Source organism: Bombina bombina, chromosome 1 (genome assembly GCF_027579735.1).
Source record: "Bombina bombina isolate aBomBom1 chromosome 1, aBomBom1.pri, whole genome shotgun sequence".
NCBI classification, from domain to species: Eukaryota; Metazoa; Chordata; class Amphibia; order Anura; family Bombinatoridae; genus Bombina; species Bombina bombina.
The window spans coordinates 670,193,955-670,216,138 of record NC_069499.1 but is presented as its reverse complement, the minus strand read 5'-3'; the positions used below and the strand labels follow the sequence as shown (position 1 = coordinate 670,216,138).

Genomic DNA, 22,184 nt, shown 5'->3' with positions numbered 1-22,184 from the left:
TTAATAAAAGTGGTGTTAAAAGTGTGATCAAAGGTTTATATATATATGTATGTGTGTGTATTTACATATTTGTGTGTATATATATATATATATTTATATATATATAAATATACATATACACATATATACATACATATACACATACCAATACACACACACATAGATATATATATATATATATATATATATATATATATTTATTTATTTATTTTTAACCCCTTGCACCAATTGGACACTACATCACACAGTACTTTGTCCAGCATACTTTGTTGACATACTTACATCCAACACTGTAGCACAGGTTGCAGTCCTGCTGTCAGCTTTGATACTGCAAAAACAATCTCAAGAGGAAAGAGGGAGGGATGGGTCCAAACACTATGGAAAAACTGTCTAGGAGGGGAGAGGGGGTTGGTCCCTAAACTACATAAAAAATAATCACTTGGAGGGGGAGGTTAAATAGCGGCTAAATAAATAAAAATGTAAAAGATTGGCTGCCAGTACCTGTACCTAAAACGGCAGTGACAAGTTGGAGATGGTAGGTGAGAGGGTGAGGAAGGATCCCTACACTACAGAAAAATAACCCCTAAACCGCCGCTCCCGGAGCCCACCGCCACCTCCATTATACTTATTAACCCCTAATCTGACACCCCCTACACCGCTGCCGCCTACATTATATTTATTAACCCCTAATCTGCCCCCCCCTACACTACCGCCACCTACATTATATTTATTAACCCCTAATCTGCCGCCCCTACCCTGCTGCCACCTACATTATATTTATTAACCCCTAATCTGCCCCCCTACACCACCGCCACCTACATTATATTTATTAACCCTTAATCTGCCCCCTCATACCGCCACCACCTACCTACATTTATTAACCCCTAATCTGCCACCCCCAACGTCGCCGCCACTATATTAAATTTATTAACCCCTAAACCTAAGTCTAACCCTAACCCTAACACCCCCTAACTTAAATATAATTTCAATAAATCAAAATAAATATTCTTATCATTAACTAAATTATTCCTATTTTAAACTAAATACTTACCTGTAAAATAAACCCTAACACCTAGATTTAGAGTTCTGCGGCCAAAGGGGTGCGTTAGCTACGCGTCTTTTTTTTCTAGCGCTGCTTCTAAACAACGCTGGTATTGAGAGTTCTCTGAAGGGCTGTGTTAGGCTCCAAAAAGGGAGCATACAGGCATATTTACCGCCACTTTAACCCTTAATACCAGCGTTGCTTACGGTAGCGGCTAGCTGGAAAAACGTGCTTGTGCACGATTCCCCCATAGGAAACAATGGGGCAGTTTGGGCAGAAAAAAAACTTAACACCTGCAAAAAAGCAGTGTTAAGCTCATAACGCAGCCCCATTGTTTCCTATGGGGAAACACTCTCTAAGTCTGCACCTAACACCCTAACATGTACCCCGAGTCTAAATCAGATTGATCTTGCAATCTATTGGCTGATCGGAACAGCCAATAGAATGCGAGATCAATCTGATTGGATCAGCCAATCCGATTGAACTTGAATCTGATTGGATGATTAAATCAGCCAATCAAATTTTTCCTACCTTAATTCCGATTGGCTGATAGAATCCTATCAGCCAATCGGAATTCGAGGGACGCCATCTTGGATGACGTCACTTAAAGGAACCTTCATTCGTCGGTAGTCGTCGGAAGGAAGAGGAGCCGCTCCTCGTCGGATGGATGAAGATAGAAGATGCCGCTTGGATGAAGATGTCTTTTTTTTTTTTACAGGCAAAAGAGCTGATTACTTTGGGGCATGCCCCGCAAAAAGCCCTTTTAAGGGCTGGTAATAGAGCTGTTAACTTTTTAATTTAGAATAGGGTAGGGACCTTTATTATTTTGGGGGGGCTTTTTTATTTTATTAGGGGGCTTAGAGTAGGTGTAATTAGTTTAAAATTCTTGTAATCTTTTTTTATTTTTTGTAATTTAGTGTTTGTTTTTTTTGTAATTTAGTTTAGTTTATTTAATTGTATGTAATTGTAGGTAGTTTATTTAATTAATTTATTGATAGTGTAGTGTTAGGTTTAATTGTAACTTAGGTTAGGATTTATTTTACAGGTCATTTTGTAATTATTTTAACTAGGTAGCTATTAAATAGTTAATAACTTATTAATAGCTATTGTAACTAGTTAAAATAAATACAAACTTGCCTGTAAAATAAATATAAATCCTAAAATAGCTACAATATAATTATTTGTTTATTTTACAGGTAAGTATTTAGCTTTAAATAGGAATACTTTAGTTAATAAGAGTGAATTTATTTTGTTAGATTAAAATTATATTTAATTTAGGGGGGTGTTAGGGTTATACTTAGCGTTAGGGGTTAATACATTTATTAGAGTACGGCGAGGTCCGGTCGGCAGATTAGGGGTTAATACTTGAAGTTAGGTGGCGGCGATGTTAGGGAGGGCAGATTAGAGGTTAATACTATTTATTATAGGGTTTGCGAGGCGGGAGTGCGTCGGTTTAGGTGTCCGTCGGCAGATTAGGGTTAATAAGTGTAGGTAGGTAGCGGCGACATTGGGGGGAGCAGATTAGGGGTTAATAAATATTATGTAGGTGTCGGCGATGTTAGGGCAGCAGATTAGGGGTTCATAGGGATAATGTAGGTGGTGTATTATATCTAATACAATACAGAAGATGAGTGTAAAGTGGCATAATACAATACAACCAAGCATTCTACTAGGCTTACTCGCTGTAATACTACATTGTTTACAAAATTTTAAATAATCTGAAATAATAATTCCCAACTCCTGTTCCTCATTTGTAACAGTCAGTAAATGTCATTAACGTTTGGATTTTTCTTTCCTAAACCCATAATGTCACACTTTGCAGTGTTAAACCTATGATCCCAGCCATTTGTCCATTTCTCTAATTTTTTTTATATCACTTCTCATTTTGTCCACCCCCCTCCACCAGAACATCTACTTTATTACAAACTTTTTTATTGTCTGCAAACAGACATACTTTCCACTGTAGCCCTTTGCTGATATCCCTGATATATATGTTAAACAAAACAGGCCCCAGAACTGATCCTTGAGGAACACCACTAGTAACTGACCCCATTTACTAAGACACTCTATTTTCTATCCTTAAGACAGCATTATTCCCAGTTCACAATATTTTATTCTAGACCAAGGAGATAAATATTGTGAATTTTTTTTTTGTGTGGGATGTCAAATGTTTTGCTGAAATCTTGATATGCTACATCAACTGCTCCTGGTCTAATACTTTTGTTACCTAATAAAAAAATGAAATTAGATTATTTGACATGATTTCCCTGAAGTTAAACCATGCTGATTTTTGGTCCTCTAAATTGTTTGACTTGGTGTAAGTCATAATACTTTCTTTTTAGAGAGTTTCTATTAATTTCCCTACAACTGAAGTTAAACTGTCTGGCCTGTAGTTACCAGATTATTGCCTACTGCCCTTTTTATGAAGATGTACTACATTTGCTATTCAAACATGATCAGAAACAACTCCTTTAAATAGTGACTGATCAGTTAATAGGGAAGCTAGCACAGCTGGATGAATATAAGCAGGACCCACTGACTATTTTACATTTATTCTTGGTAATGCAATAAAACCTCATTCTCTGTAAAAAGATTAGTGCTAAGCCCATTTCAATTTTTGTAGCATCCCTTAATGTAAACATTCTATAAAGTGACCATTGAGACAGTCTGCAATTGTCTTATCTCCTTCTACTATTCCACCGTCAACTGTTTTCAAATGTAATATTACACCCTTAGTTTTTCTCCTTTCACTGATATATCTAATGAAGGTTTTGTCCCAATGTTTTGTTGACTGTGCTATATTCTCTTCCTCATGGCTTAATCTTTTTTGTTGGAGTCTCCATATTTGCATATCATCATCTGACATGGTATCTTCCAGTCTATATCTGGCAAATTAAGTCCCCCATTACTATAACCTTACCCTTCATGGTTATTTGGTTATTTATTCTATTAACAGATTTTCCAGCCTTTCATATTGTAATGGAGACCTATATACAACCCCACAGTCACCCAATACTTCAAATCCACAGTCACCCGATTACTTTCCACATCATCATTAGTTCCTACAATTTCAGTAACCTTTATATTTTCTTTTACATACAGAGCAATCCTCTACCTTTCTTTCCTACTCTGTTTTTAAATAACTTGGTATAATTTGATAATTTGTGCTCATGGCATGAAGAACTTTTCTACTAGAATTTCTAGAACTGTAACTTGGACTAAAAGTTTTGGCATGGCAGGAAAGGCTTCAAATTTACACTTCAATAATGATTCAGCAATGTCATTGCCAGTTGATTGATTCCTGTGTAAATCATTAAGGATGCAAACTTAAATTTTGCAAATTATTTTAATGTCGCTACTGAAATTACACTTAAAATGTGTTAATGTAGGACAGATGACTACCATACCACATGGTCCTGCTTGGGAGCTTTGCTTTACTGCCCTTTCTGCTGCACTACTTTCCCTACAAATGTCCTGGTTTCACTTAAAGATCACCAAGCTACAAGTCAAAACCACCCTGACTTAACCACATCACAGCCACTCCCATAACACACCCACACTATATCTTTTGGACCTTCCTGACTCTAGCACAGTTTTTACCAGCTTTGGCTACAGTCCTGGATACTCCCAAGATAATAGTGAGAGGTATGTACTAGTAATACAAGGTAAGGCAAGTAAAAAATAAAGGTTTGGCCCAAATAAATGAAGCTATTGTGTTTGATAATGGATGTAATCTGTTACTAATTAGCTTAATGTGCTTTGTATTTTACAATCTAGTTGACATTCAGGAAAACTGTGTGACAGAAAGATGTATCTGTTTATTTTTTTCAGACGGCGAATAAATAAAATCAAGTTAGTTAGAGGACCCAACAAAATTCTCTTGACTTTGGAGGATGTGACATTCATTAATCCACAGTTTAGTGTCAAGGTAGGATAAAACTAGGATTTACCCTGCAAATTGCTGCCATTGTAAACATTATTCTTCTTCATTATTAATCATGCAGAGATATAGAGATATCACTGTAAAACAAATAAAGTTTATTTATATATTTGTAGAAACTGAGTAACAGTGGCAGCCGTGCTAGTGACAGCGGACAGGTAATTTCAGATACAAAGAGCATAAAGTCACCAATGAGGTCTGGGTCAACCAAAAGCCTTACACCTGCTACCTATGAGAATTCCAATGTAGCCATTTATGAGGTAAGTCATTTTCATATTGACATATCCCCCTAACAGTTATAACCCACATCACATTAACCCACCACTAAAATACCCTAATTGCTTTTAACCCCTGACTGCCAGACCTGCCAATACATATATACAACTCCCCAACTGCCATAACCACCACTAGAATTAACCTCCGCCACTAAAACCATAAACAATTAGCCCCTCTAACCACTATCATCCAAAAAGCAGCCAAACTCCCCAATACATTTAAACCCCTAACAGCTATTACCCCATTACAAAAAATCCCCCATCACTAAAACTCACTTACCACTATTAACCCCTTAACCACCAATGTTTGGGGGCTAGATGCAATGGGGTTATGGCAGTTTGGGGATTAATTGCACTGTGGGGTCTGGAAATTTAGGAATTATAAAGATTAGGGAGGTTAGTTGTTAGGGTTTATAGTGGTGGGGGTTAATTATGATGAGGTTATGACAGTAGGGTTTGGTGGTTTATAGGTTACTCATAATAGCAGTAAGGGTTGTCTTAGTTTAGGGATTAATAGCAGTAATTAGGGGGTTAGCAGTTGGGGGTTATTTCAATGGGGTCAGACAATTTAGAGGTTAAACATGCTGGGTGTTATGGTGGCTCATTGTTTATTATGGTGGGGTTAATGACACTTTGTAGAACTGTTAAGGACTGTTACTGCTCACGGTTTACACCTGCTTTTAAAAAACTGTACATATGCTGATCAACTTGTAACACCAAGGTGAATTTTTCTAGTAACACATCCAATAAAAAGTATGGGATGGTCTAAGGGCAAAGTAGCATGCTCCATGCAGTCATTATGACGTGTAATCTAGCCCTTAGTATTTTGTATGTTAGAGAACACTAAATATACAGATAGCGCAGGGTGCATTATCTTGCTCTCGGTCTTGCCCTAGGAAGAAAGCACAATCTGGTTTTACAAGTGGATGGTTAAATTTTTTTACCAAAACATCTTAACACGGCCGAAACTTGTTTAGCACACTCATTCTTTTAATAGATAATGCTGGGCGGGCTATTAGCAAGATAGATGCGCTTGTATTACAAGTGGTAAATTAAGTCTTGTGCTTGAGCGCAATCCAAAATACCACTGTATAATGTAAAGTTTTTTAAGACCTGAAGTAAACTAACATTATTTATAATATAATACAGAACTATATGAAGGATTTCTTACTCTTTGCGCACCATTGGTTTAGTGCGTCCTTTGCCTAGCGCACCATTGGCTAAATGCATGAGTAGGAGTTATATAAGGGATTTAGAGCACCCGCACTATCAGACATCCAGATTTTAGCGTGCCCTAGACCAGTGGTCGCCAACCTTTCGGACCTCAGGGACCACTAAACTCACAATTTTGAATCCCGTGAACCACTTACATGATTTTTTTTTAAAAGGTACAAACCTCTATAATGTGTGTGTGTATATATATATATATATATATATATATATATACATACTGTACATAACTAGTATAACCATAGAGCTGAGTTTACATTATGTATATATATTTACACATTTTTAAGAGTAATTTTTTGGAATTAACTAACTGAATGACAGAACTAAGAGAATACTTCCAAATGACAGATGAAGGGTGAGTGCCAACTTTTGAGCTGCAAACAGAAAGGCAGAAAGTGGGAAAAAATTAATTATGTTTAAAAGTTCCACAAGACTTCCAAGTTACCTCCCCAGTTAGGAATTGCTCAAAACTACTTATGATCATGGACAGACATTGGAGTCATAAATTAAGTTTATATCAGAAAGCTCTCAATATAGATGTGAGCTAACCACGACTGATGTTACTGGCAATTACTATAATACTGGTGGGATATGACTGATCTGCTGGATGGCAATTACTGGAATTCAGGTGGAATGACTTTGTGTGCTGGAAAATTATTAGAATGAAAAATAATTAATATTTAATAATAAAAAAAAGAAAATGGAGGGGAGGAAGACAAACAGTGATGTAAGTCCATCTGAAGGAATTAAGAAAACTATTACAAAGAGACAGGTAAAGGGAAGAAAATAAATTAAATATAAGAGATACTTTTTTTAAAGATTTTCTTTTTTATATATACTATAATTCCACTATTTCAAGCCAAGACTATATATCAACCTCTCTGAGCAGCGCGCAGGGCAGGAGGAGTTAAATATACAATCTAGCCACGCAAGTTGCGCAGTACTAAGCATCGTGCGTGGGGAGATTGTAATTTAACTCCTCCGTCGGTTTTCACTGATGCCCAGCCAGGCACTGTAGGGAGTTGCGGCGCGACGATGGTGACACCATCAGAGAAGATTAATTCCTGCTTGATGGTGTCAGGGACCACCAACATCTTCTTGTGGACCACCAGTGGTCCACGGACCACTTTTTGGCGACCGCTACCCTAGACTATCGTTTAAGTGATAAAAATACATTTTGGCTTGTAATATGAGTGCATAGAACATAGAAGTGCTATTGAATAAAATAGTGTAACATATGAATCACAAATAAAAAAAAATGTACCAATATAAATTGTGATAACAAAGTGTATAAAAAATATATACTTATAAAATATTTTTCATTAGGAGGGATGCAGGAGAAAGTTTGAAAGTGTGAAAGAAGAAGGAAAATCTAAAAGAATCAGGACAGTGTATCCTCTTATGTTTTTTATATATTTTTTTCACACATTTATATATATATACACAGAGAGAAGCACACTCACAGGAACGAACAACTGGCTCAATACTATTGTTAACCTGCTCTATGGCGATTTACCATAGATAAGAACTTTCCTGTAGTATATCAGTCTGATCCCGCCTATTACGGTCAGTCCAGCGCCGAAATACCAGGCAATTCCTCTCTGAACAAGGAACACAGCAACCCCAGACGATTGTTTCGGCCTTCATTGGGTCTCATCAGTGAGGTGTAGCCATATTCCTCTAAGCACACTGAGCAAGGAGTCCACGTCTGGTTTCCCCTTTTTCCCATACGGAGACACTCTCTGTGTGTATTTAGTCTCCCTATGGGAAAAGGGGAAACCAGACATGGACTCCTTGCTCAGTGTGTACTGTAAATATTTCACATTCCAATAGAACATATTCTTCTGTGTGAAGAACATTGGAATGTGAAATATTAATATTTTCATGTCGGGTTAGGGTGTTTTTTTCCCACTTTTTTTGGCCAGTTGACTTCTATGGCGGAATATGATAACGCACGCACAATATACTAAAATCGGCTTTTTGCGTGCATCGGGTTTAACTTGTTTCATACAAGCACTATCCGACGCGCACAAAAAACTTGCTTCTAGCGGAGTTAGCGTGTGAGCGGTAGCGTTAAATACCGCTCCACTTGTAATCTGGCCCTAACACGGTTATTTAGGCCATTGAATAAATATATATTTGATATTTAATTTTTCCAGTATAATATTCTTAATCACCATTGTGACCTTGACCTATGTCCACAGTAGTCCTAATCATATTAAAAAAACATATTTGAAGTCCCATGCTGTAGTAGTCTGTACCTCTTCTACATAGAGGCTATCTTTTATATATACACCATCTAATTTATAATCACAACCATTTAATTTACATTAATTAAAGGTCATTCTAGCGAAAAAAAGTAAAATTCTCTATTTTGTTATTAGATTTTTAACAAATAATTGATTTATCAATCAGAAATATCCTCATTTAAAGTAGCATGGGGGTATTCAGTGTGCAAGACATATCTATGTATAATCCATGAACAAATAGTTACAATAAATGATTCATCAAAAAATCCAATGATCCGAATAATGCAAGCTACCTTTTTATTTCTATAGAACTGCCATTTAATGGTTCTTAATTTACATACTAGCTTTGCTGGGAATTAATTGTTAAGTTTTCTCATAAAACAGCACAAAAAATTAGCATGGTAAATATACTTGTTTGCATTCTACTACACCAAACAACAGATTGTGGATATATGTACTTGCCACAAATTAAAATGCGTTCCATTTCTTTACTTTCCTCAGGGTGACTGGGTGTGGCTGAAAAAGTTCCCATCTGGTGATTTTGGAGACCTTAAACCAGGAACAAGTGATGTGTTTGAAATTGTGCGTATTATAAACCTCCTTTATCACAACTATAAAGCTATATCTTATATCCAGAGATTTCTGTCACTGTATTTTGATTAATGGCCCACTATATACAGAGGAATAGAATAATTGACAAATACACAATAAAAAAGACAATGCAATAGCTCTTACTTTAAATTTGAAATAAGCAGTAGAATATTTTCTCGCAAATTTTAAAGTTAATCCAATATTCTCTCCCCTTTATTCCCTTTATCACGTGGCAGGTATTAGCCAATCACAAAATGTAGATGCAAAAAAAGTCCTTTATCAAAACATATGTCCAAAAACTGCATAAACTCTGGGAAGTAATAACATTGGCAAATTAATTTGCTCTATTATTATCCTTTTTTAATATAATTGAGTAATAAAATTACCTTCAAGCATTGTACACACAAACAACATAATTAAACAGGTCCCCTTGTCAGGCTTATTTTTATCTCAATCTCAATACTGTCACACAAGAGTGGATTCATTGATTTCACATTTTTGTCTCCTTTTTTGTAATTTGTAATTGTTTTATTAAGATTTGAAGCAATTTTTTTTTTTATTATTTAACAGATGTTACCTAAATTATAAATCACAATTTGTATTTAGTTTTTTTGCTATGTTAAAGAATCTCTTCTAACCATAACAGAAAGTTTAGAAACCATCTCAGTTACTGAGGTTCATGTTTGTCTTTTCTAATATTCAGATGAAGGACATGCGCCATGAAAATGTCAACCCATTTCTTGGATTTTTTCATGACTGTGGGGTCTTTGCCATTGTCACAGAGTTTTGTTCCAGGGGCAGCCTGGAGGATCTACTTCGTAACCCGGATGTTAAACTCGACTGGATGTTTAAATCCTCTCTTCTTTTGGACCTCATTAAGGTAAACTAGAGAAGTAGACGTATGGGACAGGGTTACAGATTTCATTAGGGAAACATTTGTTGACAATATAAAACATTGTATTTACTTAGTCTAGTCAACAAATCCAAATATACTTTTTATATGTTTTCTGTAGGGCATGAAGTATTTGCACCACAGAAAATTTGTCCATGGGAGGCTCAAGTCTCGGAACTCTGTAGTAGATGGACGCTTTGTGTTGAAGATCACAGATTATGGCTATAATGAAGTTTTGCAAACTCAAAGAATTGCTTATGAAGACCTAACAGCCAGTGGTAAATGTATAATTCCTGATTCTGCCATTTTGCTACTAAGTAACTATTGAATTTATTATTCAGCATCAGACTTTAATAATTTATGTGGTGTTATTTCTCATTAAATCTTTTGTTTCCTAAAATATGGTGAGACAACGGCTTGACTAATTACTGTTGGGAATATCACTCCTTTCCAGCAGGAGGAGGCAAACAGCACCACAGTTAAACTGCTAAGTATCACTCCCTTACCCACAACCCCCAGTCATTCTCTTTGCCTTTGGTGCATGAAGGAGGTGAAGTTTAGGCCCCATATTTATCAAGCTCCATACGGAGCTTGAAGGGCCGTGTTTCTGGTGAGTCTTCAGACTCGCCAGAAACACAAGTTATGAAGCAGTGGTCACAAAGACCGCTGCTCCATAACCTGTCCGCCTGCTCTGAGCAGGCGGACAGACATCACCGGAAATCAACCCGATCGAGTGCGATCAGGTTGATTAACACCCCCCTGCTGGCGGCCGCGAGTCTGCAAGGGGCGGCGTTATACCAGCAGCTCTTGTGAGCTGCTGGTGCAATGCTGAATACGGTGAGCGTATTGCTCGCCGTATTCAGCGAGGTCTGGCAAACCTGATCCGCAGTGTCGGATCAGGTCCGCCAGACCTTGATAAATATGCCCCTAGGTGTCTGAAGATTTTTTTTTATTTCATCTACTAGCAAGTTTTGGGGTATTCCACGTCAATCCTTGCAGTCGGGTAGTGGTGGCTTTAAAGCAATTAGGAACTTGTAAAGAGGTACTTGCTGCGTTTTCCTAACAATTGCTGCCTTAGTTTAGAAAGTCAGAGTTGGCTACTCTGTTCTTTCATTTTCAAAGGTCTCTGTGAGTAACTTTGTTCTCTCATACCTTGTAACTGTCTACATGCCGGACAGCGGAGCAGGTAAGTACTTTTTCTTCCAGTTGGGGAGACCATGCACTTAACAAATTAAAAGGCACTGCTTTTTTATTGGGACATAGATAATCCTGTTGTATGGGTTACACTGGGGCTTGAAGCAGGCACTGTAGCTTGTGTGAGACTAACATCTAACATTTAAACTCTTTTAAAAAGAAAGGGTAAAATGTTTTTATTAGGTTTTATTTTCTGACACATAGTTATTTGATAAAACAATACAAGTTTAAACTAAAAGTAAGGCTGAATTTTCTATTTCAGCAGCTTATTCATTTCCCCTTTGCTTAAAAATAAAACGATGCAACTTTTTAAACTGTCAGGTTTGAAAAACTGGTTATTTCCGGTACTCGGTGTACCAGGAAGTAGTGCCTATCTGTGTCGCAGCAGTAATTTGAGCTTGGCAGTTGCGGTCACATGACCGGCTTTACTTCATAACGTTTCTGAGGAAAAGGTTGTTTTTCTCCATTTCTGGGTGATCCGGTCTTACTTTGTAGCAGTAAGGCACCTCAGTAATTGAGGTGTGGGGTTAACTGATGGGTATTTTAGAAGTTTATTGATGTTTATTAAATGTTTTGTCTTAACTTTTCTCACATAATTTTGGCTGGGGATCGATCCTAATTTGGGATAAAATGTAAAGTGTATTTTTTCCATGGCTTATTTTAATTACATTTTAAAATCTTTGAAACTTATCTGTACAAGTTAATTTACTGTTTCACAACATGTCTGATATGGAGCAAGAGCCTGCTTTCATGTGTCAAGAAAACCTTGCAAAATAAATGTAAATTTTTTTATCCTAATGTCTCTCAGGATGATGCTGTTAAAATAATATATCAGATTTCTCCTGCTATGTCCCAAGCCTCAGTGGTGTCCCAATGCAGTTCACTGTGGTTCCTCTATAACTCCTAGTGGAGTTTATTTAAAAGCAGAAATTGCTGCCCAGGTATCTTCAGCGGTATCTGCGGCATTAGCTGCCATTCCCAGATTACAGGAAAAACGCAAGAGGAAATCTAGAAATTCAGAAAGTAAGGTGCCTGTCCTCAGTTATGCTTCCCAAGTTGCCCTTTCTCATAACTCTGATGAGGAAGATTACATCAGGACTTTTCGAGAGTGAAATCTCAGATTCGGACAGTAGAATTCCTTCTTCTGAGACTGAGGTGGTATCCTTCAGTTTTAAGCTTGAACACCTTTGTGTATTGTTAAAGGAAGTTTTAGCTACTTTAGATGACTCCAATACCCCTGTCATTGTCACTCCTAAGAAATCTAGTAAACTTAATAATTTCTTTGATGAACCTTCCACTTCGGAGGTTTTTCCTGTGCCGGACCGTGTTAGGGAGATTATCTCACAGCAATGGGAGAAACCAGGGGTGTCTTTTTCCCCTTCGCCCATTTTTAAGAAAATGTTTCCTTTCGAGGACTCCATTAAAGACCCTTGGTATACTGTACCCAAAGTTGAAGGGGCCATTTCCACTCTGGCTAAGAGAACCACTATTCCTATTGAGCATAGCTGCTCTTTTAAGGATCCGATGTGGACAAGAGGCTGGAGGCTTATTTGAAAAAGATATATGTTCATCAAGGTCTTTAATGGCAACCTGCGGTGTGTATTGCTACCTTGACTAGTGTGGCATCTTAATGGTTCGACGCCTTGTCTGATTCTCTTCACGTAGAGACTTCCTTGGATGAAATTCAAGGTAGGATTAAAGCTCTTTAATTGGCCAGTCCCTTTATTGCAGATGCCATTTTACAGGTTATTAGACTAGGAACTAAAACTTCTAGTTTCGCTGTCCTAGCCAACAGGGCGTTATGGTTAAAATCCTGGTCTGCGGACGTTTCCTCTAAAGTCAAACTTCTGGCGATTCCTTACAAAGGTCGAACCTTGTTTGGACCCAGTTTGGCAGAAATTATCTCTGATATTACGGGAGGAAAGGGGTCTTTTCTACCTCAAGATAAGAAGAATAGGCCTAAAGTAATTTTTGTTCCTTTTGTAACTTCAGAGGAAAGCCTTCCCCTTCTTCTTCCAAGCAGGAACAATCCAAGTCTTCTTGGAAACCCACTCAGTCTTGGAACAAGGGGAAACAATCAAACAAACCCACAACTGATTCCAAATCAGCATGAAGGGTTTGCCATGATCCGGGATCGGATCAGGTAGGGGGCAGGCTTTCTCAGTTCTCTCAAGCCTGGATACGACATGTCCCATATCCCAGGGTTACAAATTGGAATTCAAGACTTTTCCTCCAAGAGGAAGACTCCTTCTCTCTAGATTATCTGCAGACCAGATAAAGAGAGAGGCATTCTTGAACTGTTGAAGTGAAAAAACAAGTACTGTGGGTGCCTTAAAGGGCAGGTCAAAAAAAAATATATGAGTTGATTATGTCCTAATACATATGAAAAAAATCTTTTAACAAATGATAGGTAAATGATCAAGAAAAAATAAATCTTTTAACAAATGATAGGTAAAAGATCAAGAAGAAAAACAACAGCCAATTGAAATGAATGTTAAAATATAATTTAATTAGACTTTACTAAATGTATTAAAAGAGTTATAAGCAAAATAATTCATACAATGAAATAAATATAAAAAGGCAATACTAAATGTACATAAATAAATGCATAAAAACTTGTTTATATAAAATGAGTAATTCTCTGTAAGTGACCTATCTATGTAGAGAGAAGACCTCTAAAGACACTTCAAAATACTTAGCCTCTGCTGTAGACAGGGTTAAGGAAGCAAAAAAAGCAGTACTAATCAGAGAAAACTAATCCTGGTTATTTAAGCAAAATAACAATGAGCTGCAACAATGATGCTCAATTCAATTTCAAAGTTTCAAAGATTCTTGAAATGTTTACATCTTTCCTCCCTGGGTGTGATAGTTCCAGTTCCAGTGCAGGAACAGGGTCTCGGGTTCTACTCCAACCTATTTGTGGTTCCCAAAAAAGAAGGAACTTTCCGTCCCATTCTAGACTTGAAGTGTCTAAACAAGTTTCTCAAATTTCCATCTTTCAAGATGGAGACTATACGCTCCATTCTTCCTTTAGTACAAGAGGGTCAGTTCATGACAACCATAGACCTATAGGATGTGTATCTTCATGTTCCTATTCACAGGGACCATCACAGATTCCTGAGATTTGCCTTTCTCGACAAACATTTCCAGTTCGTGGCCCTTCCATTTGGTCTAGCCACGGCTCCCAGAATTTTTTCAAAGGTTCTGGGGGCTCTTTTGGCAGTGATCCGTTCTCATGGAATTGCTGTGGCACCCTACCTGGACAACATATTGGTTCAGGCACTGTTAATTAAAAAAAGAAAAAAAGGATTGAGGTTATATTAGCACTCTTTCCTAGCAAAGAGTAATGAGAGTTAAAATATCTAACTTTAATGTTTATATATTAAAACAAGGAGGTCATATCCTCTAAGAATATTGAATGTGAAACCAACCAAATAATGCTTAGAACAAAATCATGCTATCACCCCCCTGTTTCCTGGCTGATATCAGGAATCGTCGGCTTCAGGTGCCAGGGGTGAGAGACATGAATAATTATTAAAAACAAAAGTTACACAAACGCGTTTCGGCCCTGTCCTTGCCTTTGTCAATGTAAAAGTGAACAAGCTGAAGCCCGGGTGCCACCCTTTTAAATACTCTTACATTGTAATCGGAATCTCCAATCACCTACCAGTGTTTGGCAACACCCACCACATGACCAATCAATGCTGCTTGTATGTATAATAATGGTCGTGTAATAGTCATCTAGGTGCCTATTAGTTCTTATGGTAATCAAAACTATATATGTTCAGCAGTATAATAATGTGACTATGAATGCCCTATGATACCCATCTAATGGCATAACTATCATCGTCAGCTCAATATATGGATTCAATGATTCTTCAATGTGAGGTTGTTCATTATATCTGAGACACTGACTTATTCAACATCATATGGTTAATACTATAATGACTCTCGGAAATGTGTTTAAATTGGTATCCGACTTTATCTGCTCAAATAATGATTCTTAGAAAAGCTGTGTTAGCTAGATTAGAGCTGTATCCGTGACCGATAGGCATTACGGAGTTACTGTGTCAGGCAAGGGGAGTGTGTTGTTTACCTCACTGCCTATTGGTCACAACAATCGTGAACGTCATGTGTAAGGCTTATCAATGTAAATCTAGTACTCTGCCGAGTCCTTACTGATCGTAATGTAAACAAATCGTGTCAGAATAGGATAGCCCACAAGTCATTAAAATATGGGCATTGTTATCATGGGACTCACAGTGCCATCATGATTGGATGTAAATGTGTGGGCGTGTATAAGCCATACAATGGGTGGTGGGTCAGTCTGGATAGTGATGTTATAGTGGGCGGCAATAATAATGGATACTAATGGTCCATAATGTTACATGGTTGCAACAAGGTACCTAGTCACTTGAGAACAACCATATATTCTCCTGTCCAACTATAGGCGCATCTACTCACATATACAGGAAAACCATTCAGACTAGGATTATACATGTTCCCCTATGTCTTATGTCCTGTATTACAATATATTCGAGAATAGCACTTTGGACTTGATTATTAAGTATGGTTGATGTACATAACAATAGTGGGAAATAATATAGTATGAGTGACACAAGGTGGTGGCAGATGACAACCAGTCACAAACAAACCAAAGTGGTGGCAGAAACAAACCAATTTTTTTTAACAAACCTGACAACCATTGGGACATAACTATTATGCCCAGTAGATTTTAGTTACCTATATTATATAGTCATCAGTTTTAAATAATAACTTAGCTTGAATATTTGGCTATAAAAAAAGTAACTATATATGGGATTTGTTCCGTGCAAGTGCCATCTTACATACCTTAGTGTGTGGTTTGTAAGCCCATACGTACAGTCATATTTATCCCACTAATAGGTATTCAATGGGGGATTTAATCAATTAGGCCAATAAGATCTATATAAGTACACTCAAGATATTTGCAAGTAGGTAAGTGTAGTCACAATCGCCTAGATTATGAGTCTTGCGTTAGCCTTAAAAAGCAGCGTTGAGAGGTCCCAACGCTGCTTTTTAACGCCCGCTGGTATTACGAGTCTTGAAATGACAGATTCACCGCTCACTTTTTCGGCCAGACTCGAAAATACCTACGTCAATTGCGTATCCTCTTTTTTCAATGGGACTTGCATAGCGCCGGTATTACGAGTCTTCAAAAAAGTGAGCGGTAGACCCTCTCCTGTCAAGCCTGGTACCGCATTTAAAAGTAAGTAGTTAAGAGTTTTATGGTCTAACGCTGTAGCATAAAACTCTTAACTAAAGTGCTAAAAAGTACACTAACACCCATAAACTACCTATTAACCCCTAAACCGAGGCCCCCCACATCGTAAACACTAAAATACATTTTTTAACCCCTAATCTGCCGTCCCTAACATCGCCGACACCTACCTACATTTATTAACCTCTAATCTGCCGCCCCCAATGTCGCCGCCACTATATTAAAGTTATTAACCTCTACATCTAAGTCTAACCCTAACCCTAACCTTCCCTAACTTAAATATAATTTAAATAAATCTAAATAAAATAGCTATAATTAACTAAATTATTCCTATTTAAAACTAAATACTTACCTATAAAAGAAACCCTAAGATAGCTACAATATAACTAATAGTTACATTGTATCTATCTTAGGGTTTATTTTTATTTTACAGGCAACTTTGTATTTATTTTAACTAGGTACAATAGTTATTAAATAGTTATTAACTATTTAATAGCTACCTAGTTAAAATAAAGACAAATTCACCTGTAAAATAAAACCTAACCTAAGTTACAATTACACCTAACACTACACTATAATTAAATTAATTCCCTAAATTAACTACAATTAAATACAATTAAATAAAATTATCTAAAGTATGAAGAAAAAAACACTAAATTACAGAAAATAATAAAATAATTACAAGTTTTTAAACTAATTACACCTAATCTAATCCCCCTAATAAAATAAAAAAAGCCCTGCAAAATAATTAAAAGCCCTACCCTATACTAAATTACAAATAGCCCTTAAAAGGGCCTTTTGCTGGGCATTGCCCCAAAGTAATCAGCTCTTTTACCTGTAAAAAAAGTACAATACCCCCCCAACATTAAAACCCACCACCCACACACCCAACCCTACTCTAAAACCCACCAAATATCCCCTTAATAAAACCTTACACTAACCCCTTGAAGATCACCCTACCCTGAGAAGTCTTCACCCAACCAGGCCGAAGTCCTCAACGAAGCCGGGCGAAGTGGTCCTCCAGACGGGCAGAAGTCTTCATCCAAGCCGGGAAGAAGAGGTCCTCCAGACGGGCATGAAAGTCTTCATCCAGACGGCATCTTCTATCTTCATCCATCAGGCGTGGAGCGGGTCCATCTTCAAGACATCCGACGCGGAGCATCCTCTTCCTTCTTGATCCAACGACTGAATGAAGGTTCCTTTCAATGATGTCATCCAAGAGGGCGTCCCTTCAATTCTGATTGGCTGATAGAATGCAAGCTAAATCCTATTGGCTGATTGGATCAGCCAATAGGATTGCATCAGCCAAAAGGATTTTTTCAACCTTAATTCCGATTGGCTGATAGAATTCTATCAGCCAATAGAAATCTAAGGGACGCCATCTTGGATGACGTCACTTAAAGTGATATTCATTTCAAAGAAGACATCGTTTGAAGAGGATGCTCCGCGCCGGATGTCTTGAAGATGGAGCCGCTCCTCGTCGGAAGGATGAAGATAGAAGATGCCGTCTGGATGAAGACTTCTGCCCGTCTGGAGGACCATTTCTACCCGTCTGGAAGACCACTTCTGCCAGCTTCCTTGAGGATTTTTTTAAGGGTGTATTGGGTGGGTTTATATTTTAGGTTAGGGCTTTGGGCCTGCAATAGAGCTAAATGCCCTTTTAAGGGCAATGCTCATCCAAATACCCTTTTCAGGGCAATGGGGAGCTTAGGTTTTTTTAGTTAGGCATTTATTTGGGTGGTTGGTTGTGTGGGTGGTGAGTTTTACTGTTGGGGGGGTTGTTTGTATTTTTTTACAGGTAAAAGAGCTGATTTCTTTGGGGAAATGCCCCGCAAAAGGCCCTTTTAAGGGCTATTGATAGTTTAGTTTAGGCTAGGGTTTTTTTTTATTTTGAGGGGGCTTTTTTTTTATTTTGATAGGGCTACTAGATTAGGTGTAATTAGTTTAAAGATCTTTTTTTGTGATTTTGCTAATTTAATTTAATTTATTTAATTGTATTTAATGTAGGTAATTTATTTAATTGTAGTGTAGTTTTAGGTGTTATTGTAACATAGGTTAGGTTTTATTTTACAGGTCAATTTGTATTTATTTTAGCTAGGTAGTACTATTTAGTAACTATTCTACCTAGTTAAAATAAATACAAACTTGCCTGTAAAATAAAAATAAACCCTAAGCTAGCTACAATGTGACTATTAGTTATATTGTAGCTAGCTTAGGGTTTATTTTATAGGTAAGTATTTAGTTTTAAATAGGAATAATTTAGTTAATGATAGAAATTTTATTTAGATTTATTTAAATTATATTTAAGTTAGGGGGTGTTAGGGTTAGACTTAAGTTTAAAGGGTTAATAAATTTAGAATAGTGGCGGCGATGTTGGGGATGGTAGATTTGGGGGTTAATAAATGTAGGTAGGTGGCGGCGATGTTGGGGGCAGCAGATTAGGGGTTAATAAATATAATGTAGGTTGCGGCGATGTCTGGAGTGGAAGATTAGGGGTTAATAAGTATAATGTAGGTGGTGGTGATGTTAGGGACAGCAGATTAGGGGTTAATAATATTTAACTAGTGTTTGCTAGGCGGTTGTGCAGCGGTTTAGGGGTTAATATGTTTATTCTAGTGGCGGCGATTTCTGTAGTGGCAGATTAGGGGTTAATATTTTTATTATAGTGTTTGTGATGCGGGAGGGCCTCTGTTTAGGGGTTAATTGGTAGTTTATGGGTGTTAGTGTACTTTTTAGCTAATGTGTTTTATGCTACGGCGTTGTAGTGTAAAACTCATAACTACTGACTTTAGAATGCGTTAGGAATCTTGGAGGGAGAGGGTGTACCACTCACAAAGTTTACATAAGTCGGTTTGCGGTAAGGCCAAAAAAGTGTGCAGTGTCCCTAAACCTGCAAGACTCGTAATAGCAGCGGTAGTGAAAAAGAAGCATTAGGACCTGTTAACGCTGCTTTTTCAGCTTACCGCAAAACTCGTAATCTAGGCGTATGTCTGCATATAGGGTCACTTTATATTCTGTATGGGAAATGGTTATACCATGAATATCTGAAGAATGTCTTATTATGGATGCTAGTATTTCTATTGCAATGACAAATACGATCGTAGAGAGTGGGCAGTCCTGCCTTGTGCCATTAAATATTTTTAACAATTGGGATATGGAGTTATTTAGCCTAGTCTGGATTATGATGTAGTGAGAATAATTTGCCTATGAAATCGAAGTGGAAGACAAATCTTTGTAGGGAGCATTCTAAGAAAAGTCAGTCAAGCCTATAAAGGCTTTCTCCGCGTCCATTGAAACAAAAATGGATTGGAGATGATGTATCTTTGTGTAATCGATCAGGTTAATTACTTTTATAGTATTGTCTCTGGCTTCCCTGGTAGGTGTGAATCCATCTTGATTTATGTGTATAATTGATGGTAAGATAGAATTGATTCAGTTTGCTAATATGTTGGCATAGAGTTTCACATCCACATTTAAAAGGCCATGATACCTGTCAGGTGTTTACCTGTATGTGTATGTACCTTTAAGAACACTCTATAAGTTCCTGCTTCACACAGCCACAGGTGCTAATCAATTTAGTTTAGCGTGTAGCAGAGCTACACACAGCGTGTTTACTTGCTGATCTCTCAGGAATTCTCAAGACTTTATTCTACTGCCAGAGGTAAAACCATTTCTTCTAAACTTCTGGGAAACTACCTGCTCTCATCTAAGCTAACACTTAAGGAAAATAACATCAGAGTGGAACTGCAACGAATCACAGTAAGAGCAAAACACCTCTGTTCCTGTGTAACCGCTTGCTGCCGCAATCACTCTTACCGGATCTCCCTTCTGGCGATATCAAATCAGCCTCCTCCTGCACCTAGACTGTTGCCTGAATAAGTAGGTGTACTTCTGCTGTTGCAAAAATATGTGTCTCCGTTACACTACTGTTATTCCTCATCAAGCTTAGACATACTGAACGAGTGCTCCGGTTGGCCACGCCCCCTTCCTACATCAGCCTGTTCACACTCCAGCCGCAACAGCTTTGCTCTCAGTTCCCACTGCTCTCACATCAGACACATTTGGGAGATAAAACAAACGAACACTTCTCTCTGTTTTCTCTACAAAAGCACAGGGATTATTGTCAAGTGGAACAGTCAGAACCTTTTCAGCAAACCATCAAACCTAAGTTACTCAATCTCTCCTGTAACCAAGAATACAGAATACAGGAGTGAATTCCCCCTATGAGAAAATACTTTGTAAATAACTAAGACTAAATCTGCAGTTGAGTGTCCAACAAGCATATAATTATATTTATAACCTCATACCTCAGTCAGAGCTGACATATTGATTAGCCTAAAACATGGACCCAGCAGATCTTCCAACAGTGGTCTATAATTTATCACAGCGTGTGGACCAGTTATCCCAAGGGTTAAGAGAGCTGCAAATCCAAAATGAGAACCTTAAGACCATCATAATGATAACACCCCAGAGCCACAGGTATCACTACCCGAAAAATTTTATGGCGATAGGACAACGTTCAGGCAGTTCAAAAACGCCTGCCACCTCTTATTTATGATGAGACCAAAAACGTACCACACTGAACGCATAAAAGTGATGACAGTTATCTCTTTTCTACATGGGGAAGCTAGGATTTGGGCAGACCTGCTTTTTGAGAATGATGATCAGGTTTTGGGATCGCTCTTTGGATTTTTTGCTCAAATGAGCCATTTATATGAGGATACACAAAAGCAGTTATCTGCAGAAATCAAAATGAGATAGCTTAAACAAGGCAGAAGACCTGCAGAAGAATACGCCACAGAGTTTAAACTGTACGCTACTGACTCAGAATGGAGTGAGGTTGCATTACGCAACCAGTACAGAATTGGACTTTCTGATCCGTTGAAAGATGAACTCGCAAGAATCGAGATCCCAAGATCTTTAGAGGCACTTATGAGTTTGTCTATTCAAATTGACCGTCGCCTGAGAGAAAGACGAGCAGAACGTCAACACACGGAAATCCCATACAAGCCTCATACAGCTCAGTCCGCAGCAACAACCCCCAAGGATACTTCTGTACCTATGGAACTTGGCATGATGAAAGGGCCCCTACAACCTGATGAAAGGCTACGTAGGAAAAAGAGAAATCTCTGTATGTATTGCGCAGCACTGAACCACACAGTACGGGACTGTCCCCTGTTGATACGCCAAAAGAGAAGTAAGTCGCTACTCTACAGTAATTGTTTCACTAGCAAAGTTATAAATTCTGCTTACTGTACTCTCCCTCTCTCCCTACAGTGGGACCAGCAGACGCTACAAACTGAAGCAATAATTGATTCTGGGGCATATTCCAGTATTCTTGACGCTGTATTAATAAAAAAGAATAAAATTCCTCTAGTGTTAAAACTCAAACCAGTGTCTGTCAGAGTGATTGATGGTTCTCTTGTAAATACCGGTCCAATTACACACCAAACTATACCCCTTAAAGTTACCTCTCTAGACGGACATGTTGAATATGTATCCTTTGATGTG

At 37.8% G+C, this 22,184-nt stretch overlaps 1 protein-coding gene across 1 annotated transcript in view; it reads left to right on the top strand.

The window, feature by feature from the left end:
* GUCY2F (guanylate cyclase 2F, retinal) overlaps positions 1-22,184 on the top strand; it is a 220,213-nt gene that overhangs the window by 118,195 nt on the left and 79,834 nt on the right. The window contains exons 5-9 of the mRNA XM_053699145.1: positions 4,874-4,970; positions 5,099-5,242; positions 9,238-9,318; positions 10,031-10,207; positions 10,341-10,497. Coding sequence (XP_053555120.1) covers positions 4,874-4,970; positions 5,099-5,242; positions 9,238-9,318; positions 10,031-10,207; positions 10,341-10,497 — 656 coding nt within the window. The remainder of the gene's footprint in view (positions 1-4,873; positions 4,971-5,098; positions 5,243-9,237; positions 9,319-10,030; positions 10,208-10,340; positions 10,498-22,184) is intronic.